The sequence below is a fragment of the Lactuca serriola genome, chromosome 7 (assembly GCF_051521515.1).
Source record: "Lactuca serriola cultivar US96UC23 chromosome 7, Lser_US96UC23_V15, whole genome shotgun sequence".
NCBI lineage: Eukaryota > Viridiplantae > Streptophyta > Magnoliopsida > Asterales > Asteraceae > Lactuca > Lactuca serriola.
Window position 1 is genome coordinate 14,988,393 of NC_136414.1, and position 25,849 is coordinate 15,014,241.

Sequence of the window (25,849 nt, forward strand, 5' to 3'; positions counted from 1 at the left end):
GTGGGGAGTCGTAGTACTCACTAGTCAGCGAGAGAGTGTTGGGATATTGTGGGGAACCGTAGTATTCACTGGTTAGCGAGAGAGTGTTGTGATACTGCGGGGAGTCGTAATACTCACTGGTTAGTATTCACTGTGGGGAGTCGTAGTACCCACTAGAGTTTTCAAGTTCGGGAGAGTCAGATCAAGTACCGCAGCGGCAGATAGGTATGTCCTTCCTCAGGGTCGGCAGTTCCTATTGGGATCAGGTGTCTTTGGAAGAGATTGTTGTATGATATGGGGCCCTTTCGGTGGTGCTTCTCGGGTTATCAAGTTCAATCTATGTGTTGATAAGGAGCGATTTTGAGGGCGAAATCTAATTCAAGTGGGGGAGAATTGTAACATCTTGTTTCAGATCGTCCGAGATTAGGGTTTGTGGGCTGCAACCCTAGCATGAGGAAGTCTCGCGATTACGACGAGTTGCTAGAAGCGTAGGGCATCTCCACACAACGTACCTAGTCAAGACATTTCATAAGTCTCTTGAAGGGTAAAATTTTCAAATACTTTCATTCAGTTCAGGAAAGAAACAATCTTACTTGTTCTCAATGACAATGTCAATAAAGAATCTCCAACCATTTTGATGATCTTGTTGGTTCCCACGCAGCTAGCACACCGTTTTTTCTCTATATCATCGTCAAGATCAAATTAATTTATTATTAAATGCTTTTCGTTAAAGTGTTTCCAAGAAATGGAAAAGAGAAGTAATATATATACACTTACCTGTAGAGAAAGGATTACATTGACAACATCATTCAGTTACTCAGGTTCCATTTTTTTCACTAAAAATTTCTTGTGGCATAGTTGAGAGTAGTATACAACATTGAGGACAAGATAGTAATTCAACCATTAGAACAACCCTTTTGAAAATTTTCAATTTTGGATATTTAGAAAGATTGTATTATACCTTTAATCCTTCAACAGTATACTTAGAGACTTGCCATCCATGATCTTGATGTGAAAAATTCCATGACCCTTTAGAGATATGTATATGCTTGCTTTTAAAGTCTCGAGAAGGATTATCTTTAACCTAAAACAAGAATTAATGAATAAGTAATCCAGTACAAAAGTTACAAAAATCTCTTATGAGTTTTAGAGGCCTGTGAAGCTTTAATGAATTCATGTCCTTTCATTAAAGTAGTCAGACACTAACATGGATACAAAAAACAAGTCCTTATATGTAAATGAATCAGGTCATATATGATATATCCAATGAAATTTACTATCATATGATATATATGATGGGTTTTGAGCATTCTAACACTTCCTAAGTGTACATGCAACCCTAATAATCTTGGATCTATGTTTGTCTAATTATCATGCAAAGTTGAATTGCAAGGTTATATTCCTATCTAGCATACATGGGGAACAATTTTTAACTTGAATGAAAGATAGAATAACTTACCTTGTTGTTGCTTATGATCCTTGAAACCTTGTGAGCCTAGCACCCCAAGTGTGATGCCTCAAATGCTTCACACAACACCAAATGCTTTTGGAATGACTTTAGAGAGAATACACACTTCTAAAATCGGCCTAGCCCTCACTTGTTCATGTGTGTAGCCGATTTTGGTGGAGAATGGGTTCCTTATATAGTGTTGACACATCTAGGGTTACACCATGTAAACCCTAATGTGTCATGACTCTGCATTTCCATGACCCATGGGTTTCTAACTCCCAGGGAGCATCCTATGGGTGGAACCCAACTTGATAATGCATGGAGCATCTTAGCCCACTATACAAGTTATGGATGATTTACATAATCAACCCATATATTTAATTAGTTATCTTTTGATCACTTAATTAATTCTAAATTAATTCTTGATCAAACTAATTAAATAATATTATTAATATATTAGAACTTATAATATATTAATAATCCACAAGTGTTATTTCTCTCATTTAGTCTATCCAATTGCATGGTGACATGCAACCCAAATGGACCATGTCGGGTCGGGTCAAGTACATACCAGAAATAGTTATGGACTTCGACACCTTATCTAACAGCCTCCCACTTGGATAAGTCTAATAACTATAACTGTAATACTTCAGGAACCGAACGGCAATCGTAGCTCTTTCAAGGTCTCTCGGAACTGAGAAGATGATGATACGCCATTTAAGATAAGTGATCATATAATCCTCTATTCTAGATATCAGCCGGAAAAATACATGGAACAATGTCTTAATTATTGTCCAGCAGTTTGTTTCCCGATTTCCGATTTGTTTGACAAAGAACTTAATTGAACACATCAACTTAGTTCTGACCGGGCCCGGTACATAGGTCAAAACAAAATCATCGAGGGGCCCAGATATCAACTTCAAATCCAAGAAGGAACAGATAAACTTCGACTCATATGTCTGTTCTACTACTCATTGAATAATACGCAAAAGCACGTTTTATAACATCGAGTTACCAATGCGTTTACGTACAATCAATGCATAACCAACTCATAAGTAACAAATCATATCTCTAGGTTTGAAGACTTATATGATATTACCGTCTCACGATCACTCGAGATAAATTCCATGAAGTGATTCCAGTGAGCGTGAGTTGAGTCCAATGCTTAGAACTTATAAGCACTCATGATTGTTGTAGCCATGTTCAACACCTTAGACCTCTGTAACCAATCATGACAATCTTGATTCATACCTACTTCCGACATATGACCGACCGTGGAGGTTCGAATAATATGATATACCAAACATAATTATTCTGGAAGTCAAAACATGCAAAAGAAATATAGTAAACGATCAATAAGACATAGCAACACTTTACTCATAAATAAAACACCTTTTATTCATCATCTAATGTCATTTACACTTTACAAATTTCCAAGTTATCTAACTACTAAATCTAATATCATCCTTCAGCCCTATGCTCCGAGCATGCTGGAGATGCTTAACCCAAGTCGGTCCCTTCGTGAGGGGACCTGTTGGATTCTCATCTGATGATACCCTCTTCGCCATGAGGAGTCCTTCTTCTATTCGATGTCTGATGAAATGGTATTTTCTGTTGATGTGTCTGGATCTCTTGTGATCCCTTGGTTCCTTGGATAAGGCAACTGCACTTTCACTATCATAGAAAATTTCCATTGGCTCTTTAATAGATGGTACAACTCCAAGGTCTCCAATGAAGTTCTTCATCCATATAGCCTCCTTTGCTGCCTCGCTCGCTGCAATATACTCTGATTCAGAAGTTGAATCAGCCATTGTCTCTTGCTTGGAACTCTTCCAAGAAATTGCTCCTCCGTTTAAGGTAAAGACCCAGCCTGACTGAGAGCGGAAATTATCCCTATCAGTCTGGAAGCTAGCATCACTATACCCTACAACTCTCAAGCCATCACTCCCACCGAGGGTAAGAACTCAGTCATTAGTCCTCCGTAGGTACTTGAGGATATTCTTTACCGCAGTCCAGTGTGTCTTGCCAAGGTTCCCCTGATACCTGCTAACCATGCTTAAGGCAAAGGATACATCAGGTCGAGTACACGTCATAGCATACATGATCAATCCTACAGCCGAAGCATAAGGTATTCGACTCATTTCTGCTATCTCAGCCTCAGTACTAGGGCTTTGTGTCTTACTCAATCTGGCGTTACTCTGGATGGGTAACTCTCCTTTCTTGGAGTCCTGCATGCTAAATCTCTTCAGCACCTTATCCAAGTAGGTACTCTGACTAAGTCCAATTAGTCTTTTACTCCGGTCTCTCAAGATCCTTATCCCTAGAATATAGGCAGCTTCTCCTAGGTCCTTCATAGAGAAACACTTCCCAAGCTAGGACTTAACTTCCTGCAGATTTGGGATGTCATTTCCTATGAGTAGTATGTCATCCACATACAAAACCAAAAAGCTAACTATACTCCCACTAGCCTTGACATATACACAAGATTCATCTTCACTCCTAGAAAAGCCAAATTCCTTGAATTTCTCATCAAAGAAAAGATTCCATCTGCGAGGCGCTTGCTTTAACCCATAAATGGATTTCTCAAGCTTACACACTCTATTAGGGTACTCTGTATTGATAAAACCCTCTGGCTGACTCATGTAAACATTCTCAGGCAACTTTCCATTAAGGAAAGCGGTTTTGACATCCATTTGCCATATTTCATAGTCATGAAATGCAGTTATGGCTAACAGAACCCTAATAGACTTAATCTTGGCCACTGGAGAAAAGGTCTCATCATAATCAACTCCCGGAGTTTATGAGAAACCCTTTGCAACCAATCGAGCCTTATAAGTGTGTACCTTACCATCCATGTCGGTCTTCTTCTTGAAGATCCATTTGCACCCTATAGTCTTACGACCTGGTACATTCTCAACCAAGTTCCAAACTTGATTGTCATACATGGACTGTATCTCGTTGTCCATTGCCTCTTTCCACTTGGCTGACTCAGGGCCTGCCATGGCTTCCGCGTAACTGTTAGGTTCATCCAGACCTATCAGTGTCTTATCACTGATAAGTGTATCACCTTCCGCGGTAATATGGAATCCATAATAATCCTCAGGTGCATTCCTAACCCTTATGGAACGCCTCATAGTTACAGACTTGTCAATTTGCTCAACAGGAGTTTCCTCCTCAAGTTGAGTGCTAGGTTTTGAAGTTCCTTCACCACTTGACTCTTGAATTTCTTCAAGGTCAACTTGCCTCCAACTATCTCCTTGGCTTATGAACAATCTCGGAGTTATATCGAGGAAGCTATGGAAGTTTGAAGTTTGGCAGGATAAGTCCCTCATTTGAGAAAGGTGGCAGCTGAGTACGATGGGCGTATGTGTGTGTACGCTTAGCATACTCATGTGTGTGATCTTTAATCGGAGCCACCTAGTAGGCTAGGCGTACCAGAGGGTACACTGGGCGTACTAGGCACAGAGTGAAAACCCTAATTGAGGGGTGTCCCTATATAAAGAATGAGATGGCCTCAATCCTGGCCACCATACTCAGTCAATAAACCCTCTTAAACCATAATCCTCGTTCTTGAGCTTATGTGTGTCCATTTGAGAGCCTTAAGTGATTTTCTGTGTTCTTGGAGTAAAGAAGGACCTTTGGAGAAGAAGGAGTGAAAGTCCAGGCCTTGGATCTGAGCATATCTGAGTTGGGAGCTTCATCATGAGGTATAAAGCTCCAAGCTTTCTCACTCTTTTGTTTTGAGCTTCATATTAGAGTATTTTAGGGTTTTTATCCCAAAGTTGGAGACTTTATGAGTTATTGAGCTCCAGAGACTATGACCAACCCCGTTTGAGTGTATTTGGTGGTGTTGTGTCATAAAAATCAAGCCTTGGATGTTGGAATCAAGCCATGCATGAGTTATGAGCATTTTGAGTTAAGAGAGTGAGTGTTTTGGGTGTTTTTGACCATTTTAGCCATGCAAAGGCTTAAAGTCACTGAATTTATGGAGTAAGGGCTATTAAAGAATCGAGATATGTGATTTGAGTCAAGGTCTTAACTGATTAAGACCAAGTGAGTAGAAAGAGTGAATTTGGGGAGTAGCTGAGTGTAATTCCAGTACGCCCCGCGTACTACCCCAGTGTCCCCGATGGCCAATCTAGATTCGTGAGTACATTGAGCATACCAAGGGAGGTACGCCCCGCGTAACCTCACTGTGGAGTTTTGCGCTAAGTCTCATTTTTGGGCCTTGAGTGTTGGGCCTGATGTTTGGGCTTGTAATAGAGTTATGGACCAGAGGATTATATATATGTGCTTTGGGCCTTTGAGTTGGGCTTTCCATTTAGATTTTAGATTTGGGCCTCGGGAGAGCCCATTTATTATTGGGCCTTGGTGGGCCCAATGGGTTTTAGGTTATGGATAGGCTGGTTGGTGGACTACCTTTAGACCTAATGAGTAAGAGTTTGGACCTAGTTCCTAATAGGGTTAATTGTGGGTTTGGCTCAGAGTTAGAGGTCGGTGCGTAGCAGCAGCATTTATAGGGGCTGTTCATCATCCGAGGTGAGTCTTCTCACTATACTCACCATGAGTGGTACTTTTGTGTGATTGAGATGTTTATTGTGCTTATCTGTGTATCTGATATTCTGCATTATGTCTTTGAGATTTATGTTGAGTATTTTTATTATGAGCTTACTGAGTTGGGATCGGAGGGTCCCACTGAGACACAGAGATCGGAGGGTCTTATTGAGTTATAGCCTAGAGTGGCTAATGAGTTGTGTGTGTGGTATTTTGGGGAACTCAATAAGCTTCGTGCTTACCGTGTTATATGATATGTGTTTCAGGTCATTCTCATGATCGTGGGAAGGCATCGGCTTGATTGTACACACCAGTGGAAGAGTTATGTTTTGAGGATCCTGGATTATTAATCAAACAATTATAGAGTTGCGATTTGTAAAATAAATAAATGAGATGTTTTATGAAATGTGTTATGAGGGTTATGGGATTTTAAAATAAAAAAATTGTTTGAAAATTTACGGTGTTACAATTATGTTATACTATGATATAAGTACAATAACACTCAATGCGGAACGGTTTTATGGTATTAAAACTACTTTTCAGTTGTATTAGAAAATAAGGGGATTTTCTGGAACTCATTCTATCATTTTCTTAAAACTAAGGCAACCATTAATGAAACTAATACTTATGAACTCACCAACTTAAATGTTGATTCTCTCTTTCAAAATAACTTGTATTCTTAGGGAACCAGTAGACAGGTACACCTCCAAAGCTTTTGAGAAGACGGCATTGTGTCGTGTTGCGTCTTTTGTCTTTTACAGTATCTACTTTTGATGTTAAATATACAATGTTTGAACACTTATGTAAAAACCTATACTTATTAATGTATTGGTTGCTGTACTTTGATTACTATAATGCATGTGTTGTGATACTTAACATGAAGTCATCCACCCCCTGACGTTTCCGCCGTTTAGGTTTGGGGTGTGACATCGAAGAACTTTTATCGTGGACACTGGTGGAACCTTTGGAACCCCCTAGCAAGAAATCCAAGTTACTTTTCTTGCGAAGTGGGGGCTCGATGCTAGCTGTCTCAACGCCACCGGCGGAAGAGGTTTCCAGCAAAGCGAATCGCCTCTTTACATGTCGGAGACTCCTTAGGGACCCGGAAGGGGCAGGATTAGAAGCATCGGTAACAACGACATCCTGCAGATTTGGCTCCTTGCCAGCGCTAATAGCATCTTCTGAACCAACGGGAGACTCAGGTATAGCCCTGATACCCCGACCGGAAACAGATGGCGGGAGAGTCTCTATAAGGTTGATGTCGCGGCACTCAAGATCACCGTCGAATAAACCTCGTAGAGCTCTCTCTAAGGAGGTAATCTCCTCCACGCCTAACAAAAAACAAATATAACAATGGTTAACAAGATTACCGATTTCAAAGTACTTTTTCGAGTAAAAAAGGGGAGCAAGGGCAAGCAGAAGAAGAAGCACCATACCTTCTTTCTCGACGAAAAACTCGGGCATTTTCCCACGAGCCCTCCAAGTGGTGCTCATCCCGCCAGCAGCCAAGAAGTAGTTGTGCCAAGCATCACCATATATGCTAACCTTCTCTAAGGCATCTGCCAACTCTTTGTCAACACCAAAGAGCGTTGGCGCATGGTCTACATACGCCTTGGTCTTAGGATAACTAAGCACCATAAGGTACTGTTCACCCACAAAAATTTCTCCTGCCAATTCTTTTTGGATTTTTTATCATGGATGAGGGTATGGACTCCTCGTCGGCGAGAAAGGGTCTGAGTCCCAGATTAGGTGGAAGCATTGAAAAAGTGCTTGAACGCCGACACAGTCGGCTGTTAACCTAGGGCATGACAGAGAAGCTCAAAACCCAAAATCTTGTTTATGGCGATTGGGGTCAGTTCCCTCACAGAAAACTCGTATTCGCGAATGATCAGGTTGCAAAAGTCTGTAATGGGTAAGCGTAGACCCGCCTCGAACAAAGCAATTGGAATGCCTACCTTGTGCTCAGGGGGACTATAGATCGATGCATGAGGGAGAGGAATCTGAACCCTATGTTCAGCAACAAACCAAAACTGGAACTGGAAGGATTCCAATTCCTCAGCAGTGAGTTCCCTTCCTAAAGAACAAGCGACAGCCATGGAAGAATGCAAGGAAAAATCAAAAGGGTTCTTTAGAGCAAAGAAGCAAAGTGATAAAGGCAGAAAGTGAGGAGGAAATTCCTAGAGAAAAAAGGGTTTAAATGCTACAAAAAGAGCAGTGAACCGTCTCATGATGAAACCGTCGAACAACGGCAGCTCCGTCTTGTCAACCGCACATACTAGCAATAGCAGTCTGCCACGTGTCTATGACTAGACCAAAACGACTCTGCTACGTCCCCAACGCAGAAGCCTACTGGTCTAAGGGACTTGTTAACATTACTGTATGCGACCATGTTAAATCTGACGGAAAGCACTGACGGGACGTTATCAAGCCAGGGTCTTGGTCGGGTCTCAGTCTTACCCCAGACAGGCCAGCGCTAGGATGACAACTCACCTTCCCCCACAAGGAAGAATATTCCTCGTAATCCTCTCATTCTATCATGACTAATCAGGTCATGAAAAACAACTGGATGACGCCCATAACTGACGTCACCTGGTTGTCAAACGGCGTGCACGTACTTCTCCCAGTAGGAAAGTGCCACGTCTCACTCCCATATGGGTAGAATCACCCCATTCCATTAGCAATAGGTATAAAAGGATCCCTTCCTGCCCAAGGAAGGGGATCATCTTCTTCCCCATATAATTTTACCTAAATCTCTCTCAGAAATAAAGTTAACTTGATCCTCGGAGTAACATCCCAGGAGAACCCCCGGTCGTCCTCTAATATCCCTTTTGGGTTGTGTTCTCAGGCAAACCACAAAGATCAACTCGTCAACAAACATCCAGTTCCTTAAAGAGCATGTCACGACAGCCACTAATGTCACTTTCAAGCTTGATGATCACTTTCAACGGTAACTTGGGTCTTAGGGATGTTCAAAGGAATTGGAGGTTGGTAAGAATGAGGGTCCAAGGTCATAAATGAGCTTAAATAGGGCTCATGCCCTAAAATTAGGGTTTTGGTGAAAGGCTATGTACGCCCTGATGGGTTTTGGTCATAAGAACATCCTATGTGCTCATACAAACCCTAATGCTTGGATCTAGGTTTCTCTATTGTACATGCAAGTTATCCAAGACTATAAACCCTAGATCTAGAATATGATAATCAATATAACATATAATTAGGGTTTAGATCATACCTTGATTGTTATGTAGCAATAACAATCCCAATTCTTCCTTGTATTGACTTTAGAAAGCTTAGAGTCACAAATGTCACTCCTCTAATGGTTCACAAACACCAAGAGCAAGAGGATGAAGAGGAGAGAGGATGGAGGCTGCCCTAAAACGTGTGAAACCCTAGAAGGATGCTTAGCCACGTTTTTGGGTCATAAGGGATGTATATATATTTAGGCTATTAGGGTTATCTAACAAGGAAACCCTAATTTGGATGCTTAAGCCCTAAGCAACCCATGGATCCCTTTCCTTAAGGCCTTGCACGATTTCTTATGGGCTTCCCCATAGAATCCGTCCACTCCTTAATATAAGGCAATCCATGACCCAAATTACAATTATCTTATAATTACAATTCCAGTCCCTTAAGTTTAATTAATCTCTTTTAGTCACAAAACTAATTACCAATTAATTCTTGACTAAGATTAATTAACCAATATGATTTCTCCTTTAATATATTATTCTCATAACATATTAATAAATCATATTTAATCCTTTCTCTCCATAATTCATCCTATCAAGTCGCTTTGATGAAGGCAACCCAAAAGGACCATGCACCATCGGGTCAAGTACATACCAAAATAGTTATGGACTTAGACACTAATCCAACAGTCTCCCACTTGGATAAGTCTAATAACTATTATACGTATGACTTCAGATCCTGATCTGCAATCGTAGCTTTCCAAAGCCGCTGTCAACTCTGATCCTATCAGATACGCGTGTCCTTAGATAAGGGATCATATATTCCTCCATTCTAGATATCGTATGAGACATGATTTCAAATCATTCTCTTTGTACTATTTCTCGATTTCTGATTTATGACGACTGACTAATTGAACAAATCAAATTAGCCCTAGCCCGGTCGAGCATTTACGTTTGTCATCACTAAATCATCGAGGGGCCCAAAGATATCGCTTTTATCCTTCTTTGGATAAAAGGAACGGATAAACTTTGACTCAATGCTCGCTTGCACTTATTCACCGAATCACACACAACAATATGTTTTATAACACCAAGTTACTAGTGCGTTTACACATTATCAATGTGCAACCGATTTGCAAGATACAACTCACACATCTCGGTTTCAAGAATATAAGATGTTATTGTCTCACCAATCACTCGTGATACAATCCATGGAGTGATCCAAGTGAGCGTGGGTTTAATCCAATGCTCAAATCATATTCATAAGCACTTATGAATGTTGCAGAAAACATTTGCTTATGTCTAATACTCTTTTAGACAATCCACACACCAATTCAAGACAGTCTTTATTCATACCTACTTCCAACGTATGAACGACTGTGGCCCGTTCGAATAATTTGACTGTTCTAAACCAATTAAATTATTCAGGAAGTCAAAACATGCAAAGTGAAACACAAGGATAATACTAATCCCATATGGCCTCAAACCTTTGAGCATAAATAAAACACCTTTTATTTATCACCATATCGATTACTCATTATTTGTTGTTTCGGGTAATCAACTTCTTACTTGAATTATTACACTTGTCTCATGCTCCTAGCATGCACACAATGTTTACCTATGGTTCTTACTTTGTGAAATAGATCAAATTGAACACATTTCCGATCATACTTATTTCACAACTCCAAATCCTTTTTCATAAGTGAAAGAATATCAAATTCTTGCCACTTATTGAATATGTTAGATTCTAACATTTTATGCAACGATCCTTTCGTAATGTCATAGCACAAAATTCACAATGACTATTGCCAATGATATTACAAAGTCCTCTATCGGAGATTGTTACAATACAATTCCTTAGATATGATGTCTCTCACTCAAAGTACATTCCTTTGAACATCCTTTTGCATAAAAGTTTCTAATCTAGACATAGATTTTCAATATTCAATTCCCAATATGGAAAACTTTCCATACTTACCATATGACAACTCATTCTCAATAGAATCTTATCTATTCATAATAATGTCGATATGGTCCATCCAATATCATGCTTCCAACTACTCACAAGCGACCAATCCTCGGCGAACTTTGGATTGTCCTTTGATAGTTGTTTAATTATCTTAGTCAAAACCGATTCTTGTCCTTTTTCCCTCTAAATGCGCTAGACATTTGGAAAATTTTAGAATGGTCAAATATTATAGCATTTTCAATCGATCATATACCCGAAGCATATGGAACACGATGCATAATGTCTTACATAAAGATTTGATACTTTATCAATCTTCTGCCATAATATTTTATGTGCTACGTTCTCAAAATTCGAACTATGAAGAGGAATGTCGTAATCATAATCGGATTTATAAGAATGCACTGTGTTTCCTTGATTAAATTATTAACATTCCACAACCTAAGCCTTTAGATTTGAAATGAAGCATAATATTCTCTCCCTTAATTATAGCAAAACAACTATTCAATCCTTACAACTTTGCAAGGTGTAACTCTTGTTTTTCTATAATTAATATTGCTAACTTGCAATACTTGCCTTAATAATCATACAATCATAACATTTATGCTCCCACTATCATGATGATTATTATAAACATAACACTTATGCTCCCACTAGCTTTGATATGTATTCAGAAACCAGCTTAACTTCCAGAGAAACAATACTAATTGAATTTCTTAAGTTCATGTTTCTAATACTTAATGCTTTGATAATCCTTTATCTAAGCTTATACACCTTTCCCTTAGATAGCTCATATGTGTGTCTAAACAATTTAGACTAATTGCCAAATCTCACAATTCGAATCATGGAAAGGGATACCGTAACCATAATCGAATTTGAGAATACAATTTCACAATCACTATCTTTTTAAAATCTCTATTAGTGAAAGCATTTCCTCACAGTCATTTTCATGAAAGAGGGAATCTTATGACACTTAGATTTTAATGGTGTATGTGTTCCTATCCATGTGAATTTGTTAAAACCAAAGTTTACGACAAATTCAAACTCATATGGATCAAATTTTCCTAATCTTGATTTCTTTGCCTTATGGTAACATAGTTGTCCACCATGTCTTCCAAGTAGTTAAGCGGCTCACCTTTTCCTATCAATGTACTTTTCATTGATCAAGGTCCTTGCCTTTTATGCATTCAAATGAGAACTCATAGGACTCACACGCATAATTAACTCAATTGGAACAGCACAGAAACAAAATAATGTCAACACGATAGGTTGTAAACCTTAACTCGTGTGCTAGTGATGATCGATAAGGTTTATTTGATTTGTTCTTGAAACCTTTCAAGACCATTAAGACTCCCACTGACTCCTTGACATATAAGATTATCTTGTCAATAAACATTTCTTGACAAACAAATATTCAAGAGTTAGTGTAGCTTTTATCAAAACATTTCATAAATTGGTCCTAGTTGGTCTTTGTCTTATCCAATACATCACAACTTTCCACATTTGATGAATGTTATAAACCTTCTTAATACTTATCCACTCAATGTCACAATCTTAACTCTAAGACTTGTTTTGGAACGAAGTATGATTTACTTCTTGATTTAACCATTTCTTCAATTCTTGATTCCTCTTCTTAGACATACAATTGTACTAAGACTCACTTAGAGGATTAATTGAGATATGGTTCTTAATCATTAAGACCTATCATAAAGCATAAAAGCTACTCTCCCTTCTTCTTAGAATGGAGAAACTTTTATCTTTCTGCCTACTTGATTCTTCTTATTCGTTTTGCTATTGATTTAAACCCTTTTAATCAATTCACAATTACACTTAATCTTATAAGTGTAATCATATTTACTAAACCTTTAGTAAATTATGACGAATATCTTTATTACTCTTGTGGTGGACTTAATCAACACGCAACTTCGTGTGCTCGATCTCCTAGTCCTTCACTTGACACTTTCTCAATGAATTAGTCTAATTTCCAAATATGAAATTTCTCATTCATCGTGCAACCAAGTTGCATGATTCCAAGTTTCTGTCCAATTGAAACTTGAGCGATGAGAAACTCTCCCTATTTGGTAAATTCTCGACATTTCCACAAACAACATAATTAAGAATCAAATCCATTATTGCTAATATTAGAAACATTCAAACATTAATTTTTCATACACGCCATTGCAAGGATAAATAAATAAATAAAATCAAAATTTATTTTATTGCGGAAAAATTTGTCCTTACAATGCAATTCGTTAAAAAACTATGCTAATACATATTTCTTAGCAATTCAATTCTAACTCTAAGTAGTAGCTCAAGAATCTAATCTTCAAGTAATGCGATCGAAATCCATTTCTTCACGGTTAGATTTTGCTCACTTCTTCCCTTAAGCTTCCTTTCTTTTCTTCGATCCTACAAAACATCAATTGTAATCTTATCACATTATGTATTAAGAATCTAGAATAGAAGCTTAAAAGAGTTAGTCAATGGATTTTACCTAAAGCAGAGCCATACGTTTCGACTCTCCCATCTCTTAGATCTCTTAGGTAAATAGGGCAGCTTCGTCTCCAATGCCCCTTCTCTTGGCAATAAAAGCAAATCGACTCTTTTGGAACAGCACATGGAAATACTTCAGACATTGCCTTTCTCTTAAGATCAAACCTTTCGATCATAGCATGTCTTTCGTTGCCATTTCCTATATCCATAGAGGTCTGGAAGGCAGATTCACCAATCAATTTTGCCTCTCTATTGCGCCAAACCATTGATGATTCAGCAGCAATAAGCATATAGGTGAGATCTATAAGGGTCACGTCGCGGTTCATCATATAGTACTCTCTTACGAACTCACTATATGAGTTAGGAAGTGACTGAAGAACCCAGTCAATAGCCATATCCTCACAGACAACGGATCCCAACATTCTTAACCTATCAATGTGTGACTTCATCCCTAGGACGTGTGCACACACCAACTTTCCTTCTTTATGTTTACTTGCCAAAAGGGCTTGAGTGAGCTTGAACTTTTCAAGCCGTCGAACTTGTGGGTTAGGGAGAATAATTGGAGGAGGTGGAGGAAGTGAAGCATGATCTCTTGTTCCTCGAGAGAATCATGGAATATCATCTTCATGTGGAATGCTTGTTCCACGGGATTTGGGAAGACCATAGTTGTCGTACTTTTACATCTACTAAACGGGAGAAAACGAATTCAAGTTAGTTGATTGATTGAGTCCTTAATAAATCACCCAAATGAGATATTAAGGCTAGGACCCAACACAATACTCTACAACTCGGGAGAGGGATGCCATAACCTAAATTGCAGAACATTTGAAGGTAAGTGAATGACGATTCACTAATTTCCACCATGAAAAACGAAAAAGAAATTTAAGTTTTAAATCTATGAAAACTCCTAGATCCTTTGAGATTCATTGAACATTTCAATGGCATGTTTAAATCTCGATATGCCCCTCTTGTTTGTGACTGGGATGCCGAGGATCACAAAGCGAGTGTGAATAACCATGCAAACTTACATGGTGCCCTCACATGTTACAGTCACCTATTCGATGTGCCGGTAAACCACACACGCTCCACCGAACTATGACAAACATTGAGTCACCCTTTGCTACCTTTACTTAGAACCATTTAGTGTGCCGGTAAACCACACACGCTCCACTAACGTCTTTGCAAGGGCACAAAGTGTAATTTCATGGAATTGCATCAATTCACTTTTGCCTAAGTAACTAAGATTGGGAATTTGTAAAACATTTAGTTACTTTTGTACTTCATTATACTTATAATGGAAGGTTTGTCATATCCTACCCGTTCGGCTAACGACCCTCCACTAGTCAAGATTGCGGTGGGTAAGAGTGGATACCCATTCAATCGCCATTTTATAGGCAATTTCCTTAAACACCCCTTATAGACCAGCTTCGTGAATGAGGCCTACTAACGGTAAGACTGACTTTTACTCATACATATATATAATGTTATACTTTTAATGTTATATATAGTATAGGGTATATTTTACACTTTTAAAATACTAGGTGGTCAAATTTAATAATTATACCTTTAATTCAATTAAATTGTAAACCAAAACTTTTATGGATTTATTAAACCTCTTTAATTATACACCTTAATTAATTAATAAAACCATAAGGGTGTGATTTGAACTTTTTCAAAACAATACTAGGGTTTTAGAATTTAACATTCCTAATTAAACTTTTAATCAACTTTTAAATTCCAAAACCTGAGGGCAAGTTTTTGAAACATTTCAAAACATTAGGGTTTAGAATTTAAATATACATAAAAATTAAACAATTAATCAAAATTTAAATTCCAAAACTTGAGGGCAAGTTTTGAAACCTTTTTCAAAACATTAGGGTTTCAACTATTTAATTTCAAAACAACAAAACTTTTGAGGTCAAATTTAAACTATAAAACCTAAAGGGGAAAATGTGAAACTTTTCATAACACAAGGATCAAATAACAAATAATCTAAATTAACAATTAATCACATAATTATCTATATTTGATTTATTTAATGATTTCTTGCAAAACAATTTATCAATTTAATCAAAATAATTAATCAATTATCACATAAGGAAACAAATATTTTATTAATTGATAAATATCTTCAATTAGATCAAGAATATACTCATATATATCAAAAAATCGGATTTATATTGATCTAATATGATAAGGCAAGTATCCTCAAGCAAAAACAGCAAGAAATCCCGGTTTTCCCTCTTACTGACCAGCCGACTCGTCGAGTCAGGCATGGACTCGTCGAGTTAGCATGAACTCGGCGAGTTCAGCAAGCAGAACCACAAAAAACGAATTTTTTCAACATACAAGGCATCAATACAATAGAAACCAATCTAGGCTCTGATACCACTGATGGGTTTTGGTCATAAGAACATCCTATGTGCTCATACAAACCCTAATGCTTGGATCTAGGTTTCTCTATTGTACATGCAAGTTATCCAAGACTATAAACCCTAGATCTAGAATATGATAATCAATATAACATATAATTAGGGTTTAGATCATACCTTGATTGTTATGTAGCAATAACAATTCTAATTCTTCCTTGTATTGACTTTAGAAAGCTTAGAGTCACAAATGTCACTCCTCTAATGGTTCACAAACACCAAGAGCAAGAGGATGAAGAGGAGAGAGGATGGAGGCTGCCCTAAAACGTGTGAAACCCTAGAAGGATGCTTAGCCACGTTTTTGGGTCATAAGGGATGTATATATAGTTAGGCTATTAGGGTTATCTAACAAGGAAACCCTAATTTGGATGCTTAAGCCCTAAGCAACCCATGGATCCCTTTCCTTAAGGCCTTGGACGATTTCTTATGGGCTTCCCCATAGAATTCGTCCACTCCTTAATATAAGGCAATCCATGACCCAAATTACAATTATCTTATAATTATAATTCCAGTCCCTTAAGTTTAATTAATCTCTTTTAGTCACAAAACTAATTACCAATTAATTCTTGACTAATATTAATTAACCAATATGATTTCTCCTTTAATATATTATTCTCATAACATATTAATAAATCATATTTAATCCTTTCTCTCCGTAATTCATCCTATCAAGTTGCTTCGATGAAGGCAACCCAAAAGGACCATGCACCATCGGGTCAAGTACATACCAAAATAGTTATGGACTTAGACACTAATTCAACACGCCCCGCATACGTAGCTAAAGATCCCGACTCTACATGTCCCATGTACGCTAAGCGTACATAAACGTACACCCAGCATACGGAGGGACTTCTTTCGCTATAAATCAATAACTCGGGGGCTAAAAGGGACATACCAGAATCTATGTGTTACATGGCCTTCCCCATCTTATATGCAAATGTACTATTTAAACCAAAAATTATACATTTACTATGCATAATTGTCCTTCCCCGACTTATATATAAATGTACTTTTTAAACCAAAAGTATGTGTTTACTATGTATAAATGGCCTTCCCCTGCTTATATGGACAGTTATCACCCGGTGTGACTCTTCTGTCAAGGTTGTAGCTAGCAACCACATGTGGGGTGGTTAACCCCTATAGATTTATACATAACGTTCCTCGCACACTTAGGATTAATGGTTATAGTTTAGGGGTCTTTGCTAATTATTACACTTAGTTGATGAATGTGTCTCATGTAACCCCTTAGGTTGAAAAAATCTAAAAGTGTGTGTGCCTTAACTTTAAGTGTCAAAATTATTAGGCAAAAAGTTTGACCGAGTACAACTATTGTATAAAGTTTTTAACAAAATTTCGGCAGGATAACGGATGTAAACGAGTAAAAACCAGGTTTTAACCAATGTAAAACCAACATACCAGTTATGTATATAAAGTCTCAATAGATGTGCATATCAGTTTAAATAAACTCTTGTTTATAAAAGACATAAATAATGAATTATAATTATATAAGTAATAAATAATCATTTAACATTTATATAAAAGATAAATAACAGTTATAATTCAAGTATTCACCCTCGAAAACATTTAAAAAGTTTGAAAAAATGGGTCGTGAAACTCGCCCTTGAAGCGTGCTTTAACGTTGCGATTTTAGTCGAAAATCGAGATTGCATCAAAAACCGAACGGATAGAGTTCCATTTACGAGAGGTCAAAAAGTATCCTGAAAAGGAGTCGAATCATATCTGAAAGTGGCTGAAAAATCAACGGAAAACGGCCAGAAAAATCGTTGTCGTTGGTTGTCGATGACAGCGCTACGACGGTCGGCGGTCGGCAGCCATGACGACAGCGGTTGTCGGAGCTTCCATCGGATGTTTTGAGGTTGGACGGAGCTACTATTGTGTTCGTTGTTGGAGGCTGGAATGTCGACCGAAGGATCGGAGGTGGTCGGCGGTGGTGTTTTTCTACGACGAGAGAGAAAGAGAGGGATATATCTAGAGAGAGAGAGATGGCTGACCTTCTCTATTTATAGAGGTTTTTTGGGTGATGTGGTATGCTAGCATCGCGACACTTAGCGCCTCCTCGAACCACATGCGACAGCCCGATGAAAACCGACATCCCTTGTTTTTTTTTTCCGAAAACACTAGTCAGATGTCTAGGAAACTACAGTATGGAATATGTAAAAAATATTTACCAAACGAATAGCATAACTATGTTACATAAGATTTTGAAGTGTTTTATCGAAGGATTTTTTATTTCAGTGATTCGACTGTTTTTGCGCAAGTGTCAAAACTTTGTGAGAACGAAATTCTTAGAATAGAATCAAATACTAAGGTATTACCCGACTTAAAAATGTTACCATTTTATTACCCGACTTAAAAAAATATTACCATTTTCACTTAACGAGTTGTGTTGCTATTGCAACGAATCATTTGAAGATTCGTTTTCGAAAAAGCCTATATTGTGTTGTTTTGTTCTTATCCACGGTGGTGTCGGGCTTTTTCAGGAAAAATAAGTTAGTTCCAAAATCAAATACTAGATTGATTGGTGTTTATAAGAAAATTGTTCAGGATTAAAAGAATCACATTTTAAAGTACCTTATGCAACATTTGAAGTGTCATTTTAGGCCGTTACATGCAACATACTGTTATTTGATTGTTCGTTTTTTTAAATGGTCGTAACTTTTCCATATAAACTCCGGTTTCGGTGTTCTTTAAATCCACATAATCATATTTTCATGCTCTATTTGTTTAGTGTGTTATTTATATATAATAATACTTAATACATAAATCTAAATCTAGGATGTCACAATCCAAAACCACACTTGTAATACAAGGAAAAGCATCGTAAATACCTTCAAACACCAAATATATATATATATATATATATATATATATATATATATATATATATATATATATATATATATATATATAGGGAAAGGATCAAATGAGAACACCTAAAAGGTTGAGAACGCGAGAACAAGTATATTCATTTGTGATTCCATGTATTCATTTGTGGAGAAATGATAAATTTTTACGCATAATCAACATGAATATGCTTTTTCTCTTCAATTGAAATTAAAGGCGTAAAAATTTATCATTCATCTACAAATGAATACTTGGAATCACAAATGAATATACTTTGTTCTCGTGTTCTCAACCTTTTTGGTGTTCTCATTTGATCCTACTCCTGTGTGTGTATATATATATATATATATATATATATATATATATATATATATATATATATATATATATATATATATATATATATATATATATATATATATATATATATATAAGTGGGCATCCAACTTATTCATCTTGGATGCCCACTTATCCGTCCAAGTAAAAGAATAACCACCCAAAGTCACGTCAACATGATAAATAAAATAACTACATAAGTCTGTAAGTCTAACATTAAAAACCGATCCAGATCGCTTAGTGACTTCCCCCATCTCATTAAGATCCCCACAAAATGACTTCACCCTCCCACTTGTGAAGTAGTCTTAACAAAGTAGATCATAACTCTTTTTATCATTTACACTATGAAGGGCATATAGGGAAATAAATAACACAGATAAATCCAAAGAAATCCAACAACCTTTCACAAAAACATAATTGTCTGTACATTAAACTCTCGAGAATTTTGAAAAACAAGATTATTCCAAATACATAGAGAGCCACACGCAAAGTCGAATTGCAAATTACCCAACACTTTACAAATTGACCACAAATCTATATGCAAAATTTTAATTTCCTATTGAGTTCAATTAAGGCTCTAAACGAAACAAACGAACACGAACAATGCTTGTTGTTGTTCGTTTGTTTAAGTTAGTCGAACAAACGAACGAAATCGAATAGAGAACAAGTTTTCTTGTTCATGTTCGCTCGTGTTTGTTTAAAAAAGTGTCTTGTTCATATTCGTTTGTTTATGTTAATGAATATGTTAAACGAACATAAACGAACAATAATAAACACACATAATTAAACATATATGAATATAAACGTATATATAATATAGTAATATAATATAAAAACAATTGAACATATATAAACATAAATAAACCTAAACAAACGAAAATAAATGAACGTAAACAAACGTCCACGAACATAAATGAACAAACGAGACTATTAATCATGTACGTTCACTTAACTAAATAAACGGAGATTTATATTCATCTTCATTCATTTACTAAATAAACAAACTCCCGCCGAACGGTTAGATGAACATTCTGTTGGTTTACAGCCCTAAGGGGGTGTTTGACTTGTCTTTTTGAAAGACAAAAGTCTTTTTTGGAAAAGATAAAAGATAAAAAAATGTTTGATAAAAACATTTTAAAAGCTACTTTTGGATTTTAGATAGAAGAAAAACTGACTTTTTGGAAAAGTTAAAACCTAACTTTTTGTAACTTTTCCAAAAAAAAAAAACTTTTGCCTCTCAAAAAGACAAATCAAACACCCCCTAAGTCCAATACAATAAAACCCAATAATAAGTGTTATATCAAAATATATTTTCTAAAGAGTATGGAAAGCCTCCGAAAAATATCACTCAAATATCATCAAAGTTTTTTTAACATGCTTCAAAGTACTTGATTTATAATGGGAGTTGTTGATTTTTTTTGCCATTGCATAAACGGTCATTTTTTTACTCTCGTTTAAACTATATGATGCTACATGGTAAGTTAACTTAAGCCATTAATATTTGTTTTGGTTGAATCTTTAATTTAACCCGGTTGTTCATTATCGCCTTATAAACGGAAGAAAGTTGCATGAAATAAGTTTCAAAACCAAATGACCTTAGCAATAGACAATAGTATATTTTAGGGTTTGAGACTTTAGCCATAATAGTGTTGGGTTTGAGACTTGTCACGACATTTTTATATGTTTAATACTTTGACCATAAGACTTTCGTATATTGTCCTCCTTGGAGTTATTGGGTTTCATACTTTAGCCACAAAACTTTCATATATTGAAAGATTTAATACCTAAATTTGTTCGTTTCAGACTTTGGCCCCAAAACTTTTGTATATCCTTCCATTTTATGTTGACATGTTTGATCCCACAAAACCGAAATAATATCATTCTAGTTTTGGTTAAGCTACATGTTCCCCGATAGGGGTGAGCAAACCGGTTTTTTTTTCAAATCGGACCGGTTCGGTTCCGATTCATGAATAGTAAAACCTGTTCATCCTTAAACCGGTTCGGTTCAAACCGGTTCCGTCATTATTAAACTCGAACCTATCTAAACCGGTTACACCGGTTCTAAACCGGTTTGATCGGTTTGACTACCAGTTTACGGTTATTAAACCGGTTTCAATGTCTAAAATCTCGAACGGGTTTAAACCGATGGTTCGGTTCTTGAATCGGTTCGGTTCATACCGGTTCAGGATGAACCGGTTTACCGGTTCAGTGACCGGTTCGGATCCTGAACCGGTTTTTTTGTGCAAGCCTATTCCCCGATCACCTCACTTGGTTTATTGGTTTTATCTTGTTTGAGTCCTTATATAGCCCATTTTTCGTTATATATAAAATAAATATGATTAAAAATGTTATACAGCCCATTTTCTGTTTTGAGTCCTTATATAGCCCATTTTTCGTTATCTATAAAATAAATATGATTAAAAATGTTATCTAGAGCCCATTTTTTGTTTTGAGTCCTTTTTTGTTATATATACAATAAATATAATTAGAAATGTTATTATACGTTTTAAATTTAAACAAAACACACGTTTATTTGTTTCTTTTTGTTTTTGTTGTTTAAAAAGTCTTATATCTAAACTCTCTTTTTTAAACACTTTTTTTTATATCTAAAAAAAACTTATATGTATTTTATCAAGTTTATATTTTGTTTTAATATAGTTTTAAAAAATATATTCCATTACAAAACATGTTATAATTTTAAAAAATATATTTGAAATTTGTCAAGTCTCTTTGATAATAATATAAACATTAACTATATATTATTGCTTTTATTTTCATATGGTAGCTCTCACATTATTATGAAAACGGAGGATTCGTGTTTTAAGCAAAACCAACATATCTTTCAATTTATAAAACAAAGAAACACCAAAATAAACTTTCTTGCTCTATTCATTTTCTAGACATTTTTCTACCTTTAAATGTAGATCCGTTATGTCTCCAATTGTAATTGTATTGACCAAATAAGTAACAAATAAAATATACAAATAATAAGAATATAGAAACTTTAAAAAATCACTATCTCGAATCTGTATTCTATCAGTTGTAAATTCGTGTTCAAGGAAGAACAGGAAGCTCAATTTGATTAAAAGAAAAGAAACTTACACGTCCATGTTCAACATAACAAAACTTCAGAGGAATGCCTTCACATTGTCCTTCAAGTTCCTCAATCCGTTTCTTGGTTGGTGGATTGCCACTACAATAGACAAAAAAAGAAAAAAACAATTCAGAGAATATGAATTAGGATGATTTATTTATCAAAGATAACAAAATATGAATTTATAAGGTCATCTTACCTAATTATGCAGAGAATAAAGATCGGATTGCCTGGATTTGACTTTCTAAATTTGCTGTTTGGAGGATAAACATCAAAAACCAGTCTTTTACTCTCTTCATTTATCTCCATACTACTAAACAACTCAGTAACTTCCATTATAGAACTGTTTTCTTCACTTTTACCACGTTTTATGCTCCAACAAACACCATGCCTCTTGATTATATAACCTAATGACTTAAGATGCCTGTAAACCTCAAATGACTCCCATGAAGATCCACCTACACCTTCTGCAACCTTTTTATAAATATCTTCAAGTGGAATACATTTATCCTCATCATCTAACAGATGCAATGCCCCTATCTCTGCCAAAAACCTACACATCATCAAACATTTTATAACATGTAACCACGAAGTTGTAAAGTATTAAGTTTTTTTTTTTTTTTGTCTCCTTTGACTTACAATGTATCTTCAAGAAAACTATATAACTTTCCACCACGAACTATCCCTGTTGTTGTCCACAATTTGCCTTTATTACTAACAATCTCAGCCATTCCCAAATCTTGTTTCCAACGAGCCTTTGATATATCTTTCCTGAAAATTAAAACTCAATGTTGTAAGAAAACTTGATAAGAGAAAGGGTTAAATGAGAGAGAGCACCTAAACTGCAACTTGGGAAAATCACTATATGCATAGCAATGGTCCTCAATATCACTATCAGGTGCAGTTATGTCTGAATCACTTGATCCACCTGCCCAATCTTCGATTTCCATGATTGAAATGATGCTTATGAAGATGGCACCAAAGCTTTAGAACAAGGAGCAGATTCTGAAAACGTGGAAGAAACAGATTTAGTTAAAGCAAAAGAATTTCAATGTGAATGTGTACCTCTTAATGGTTAAAATGACCATTTTAACCCTTTAAACTATTTTTTTGCATACAAATTTTACATCATACAGCATTCAATTGGACATCATACAACATCCAAATTTGACATATACGGATCCTTATATCACAGTATAACAAATTTTATAACAATATCTCACAATAAATTCGTTCAATTATCAACCGGATCATAAAATGATGATATAACTCAAATGTGCTGAAGAATTAAGGTCAAGGTTGTACAGGCAAGATATAAAAGAAAAACATATCAAACATATCAGAAACATGTACCTTCATTAAAGAAATTATAGATTTTTACAAGAAATTAGGGAGACGATGGGAATGGGAAATGGCGAAAAGAAAAGGGGATTTGGAAGGTCAAAGAAAAAATTGGACCTCGTAATCATTGCTTCCCAATTTTCTGGGTTCATTTTCCTATTCCACGTTGATTTTACACATTACATGCACCCCGTTTTGTTTATGGTTTTGGATCATTTGGGTTTCTTCCGATCCTACTTCTGAAACACGGTTGGAGATAAATCAAGCACCAATTTCGAGCAGAAGAACATAAATCAAGCACCAATTTTATATAATCAAGCAGAACATGTTTTAGGGCCTGAAAAAAACGACCATAAAGATTGGCCTGAAAAAAATCGACCAAAAAGAAAGGAGCATAAACTTACCGGCGAAGGGGGAGGAATCGAGGGTGGAGGTGAAGAAGGTGAAGGCGGAGCGGCGCAGCTGGCAGGGGAGAAGTGGTCGACGCTGAGAAGAAGGGAGAATGATGGAGGAGGGTTCGACGTGTAGTACTAGTGGGGGAGAAAGAAAACACAGGCGTGTGTTATGTTAGGGCAAGGGTATTAGAAGTATTTTTTTCATTCAGATTGATCCAGAACTCCAACCAATCTGATTGATCCAGAGCTAGTCTCTTAATGGGAGAAACAAACAGCCCGAAGGCGTGAAGAATATTGTGTTGGCTCTGCACTCAGCGATTAAACGAATGTGAGATAGGGTTTGGATTTTTCACCGATTTCATTAAATGTGTCACCACACATTTGATACGGTCATATTTAATATTTGATACGGCAAGAAGTTAATTAAAAATAAAATATAAAAAAATATTTAATTTCTTAAAAAAATAATAATTAAAAAAAAAAAGTAGAAAATGGCTAAAATGATCACTTGTAAGCAATTTGCATAAATCACTTTTGGTAACTATGCAATAGTTATTTGAGAAGAGGAGTATCGTACGGTTTTTCGTTTTTCGTTTTTTTGAGTTGATTTGTTTTGAGTAGAGTTGCACATTTGTGGTCTCGGATCGGTCTCGAAACGGTCCGGTCTTTCTGTGGTCGATCTCGGAGTGGTCCGGCCTTTTTTTTGGACCGGTCTCGAGCCAGCGTTTTACGGTCCGATTTCTTTCGAGTCCGCTCTTTTTTGGAACCGGTCTTTATCTTTTTCGGTCCAGTCTTGCGGTCTTTCCGTGTGCCTTTTCGCTTTGGTTTTTGGGTTTTCGGTCCGGTTTCGATATTTGTTGGTTTTTTTAGTTCATTTTTGGGTTTTTCCTTCAATAAATATGTGATTAACACCAAAATGATAGATTAAACATTATTAAAAATGATACACTAAAGTTTAATAAAAGAAAAAAAATGAAGTTAGATATTGTGTGATTAAAAATTGTGTAGTTAACACAAAAATTATATACTTATGAACTTTGGCTAGCGGTCTTTTTTTAAATCGGTCTGAGACCGGTCTCGGACTAATCTTGTGTCAGTCTCGAAACGATCCGATCTTTTTTTGGGATCGACCTCAAAACGGTCCGGTTTTTCTCAGACATTCTTGATTCAGTCTTTTTTTCGTCCGGTCATTTTTCGTTGCAATCTCGTTTTAGACCGGTCTAGTCTCGGTCTTTTTTTGGGTTTCAGTCTGAGATCGGTCCTTGCAAGTCTAGTTTTGAGTTGGTCCCCCAAACCCAACTGAATAGTATAAAATTGGTTTTTAGGTTGACTGGACCGAATAACATAAAACCATTTGAAATGTGCCAAAAGATGAAAGCCCAATAAAATTGATCTTAAATATTAACCATGTCTTTTTACATAATAGAAACTTAATGAATTAGAAACAACCCATTTAACATAGCTAAAAAATAAAAATAAAAAAATTCATCAAAAACAGAAAATTTAGTTTACACTTTATACACCAATATAAACCTTAAGTCCACGACCCTTGGATAATTCTAATAATAGTTTTTTCAATGTGTTTGTCGATGTTTTTAATGACACTTGATATTATTATTGTGTTTTGTTGTTTTTTTATATGTGAAAGGTTTTTGCTTCATTATAGTCGTGGGTTGAGGTATTCGCAATTAGAGTTATACAGTGACTTTCCAAACTTTTTTCACAATGGAATCTTAATGGTTGAGAAGTGAAATTTTATATA

The 25,849-nt window shown here is 36.2% G+C and overlaps 1 protein-coding gene across 5 annotated transcripts; it reads right to left on the reverse strand.

Moving 5' to 3' along the window:
* Positions 1 to 22,118: 22,118 nt before the first annotated feature.
* On the reverse strand, positions 22,119 to 24,391 carry LOC145063022 (uncharacterized). 5 transcript variants are annotated; one of them, XM_079010625.1, is made up of 6 exons: positions 24,097 to 24,391; positions 23,810 to 23,928; positions 23,189 to 23,356; positions 22,991 to 23,122; positions 22,551 to 22,904; positions 22,119 to 22,450 (listed from the first exon to the last, which is right to left on the reverse strand). In XM_079010625.1, exons 3-6 carry the CDS (start codon positions 23,299 to 23,301, stop codon positions 22,312 to 22,314), a joined length of 738 nt encoding a protein of 245 aa, XP_078866751.1. In that variant the 5' UTR covers positions 23,302 to 23,356; positions 23,810 to 23,928; positions 24,097 to 24,391; the 3' UTR covers positions 22,119 to 22,311. The 5 variants fall into 5 exon arrangements, with proteins under 5 accessions (XP_078866751.1, XP_078866749.1, XP_078866750.1 ...); XM_079010623.1 differs by having other exon boundaries at positions 23,810 to 23,931; XM_079010624.1 differs by having other exon boundaries at positions 23,810 to 24,029.
* Between the last annotated feature and the right edge of the window lie 1,458 nt (positions 24,392 to 25,849).

Bases quoted from the DNA above. Each gene is read 5' to 3' on its own strand.
- LOC145063022 (XM_079010627.1), bottom strand. From the start codon at position 23,301: ATGGAAATCGAAGATTGGGCAGGTGGATCAAGTGATTCAGACATAACT. The intron at 23,123-23,188 runs GTGCTCTCTCTC...TTTAATTTTCAG, and splicing joins TTTCCCAAGTTGCAGTTTAG to GAAAGATATATCAAAGGCTC. The intron at 22,451-22,550 runs GTAAGATGACCT...TGTCTATTGTAG, and splicing joins TTTATTCTCTGCATAATTAG to TGGCAATCCACCAACCAAGA.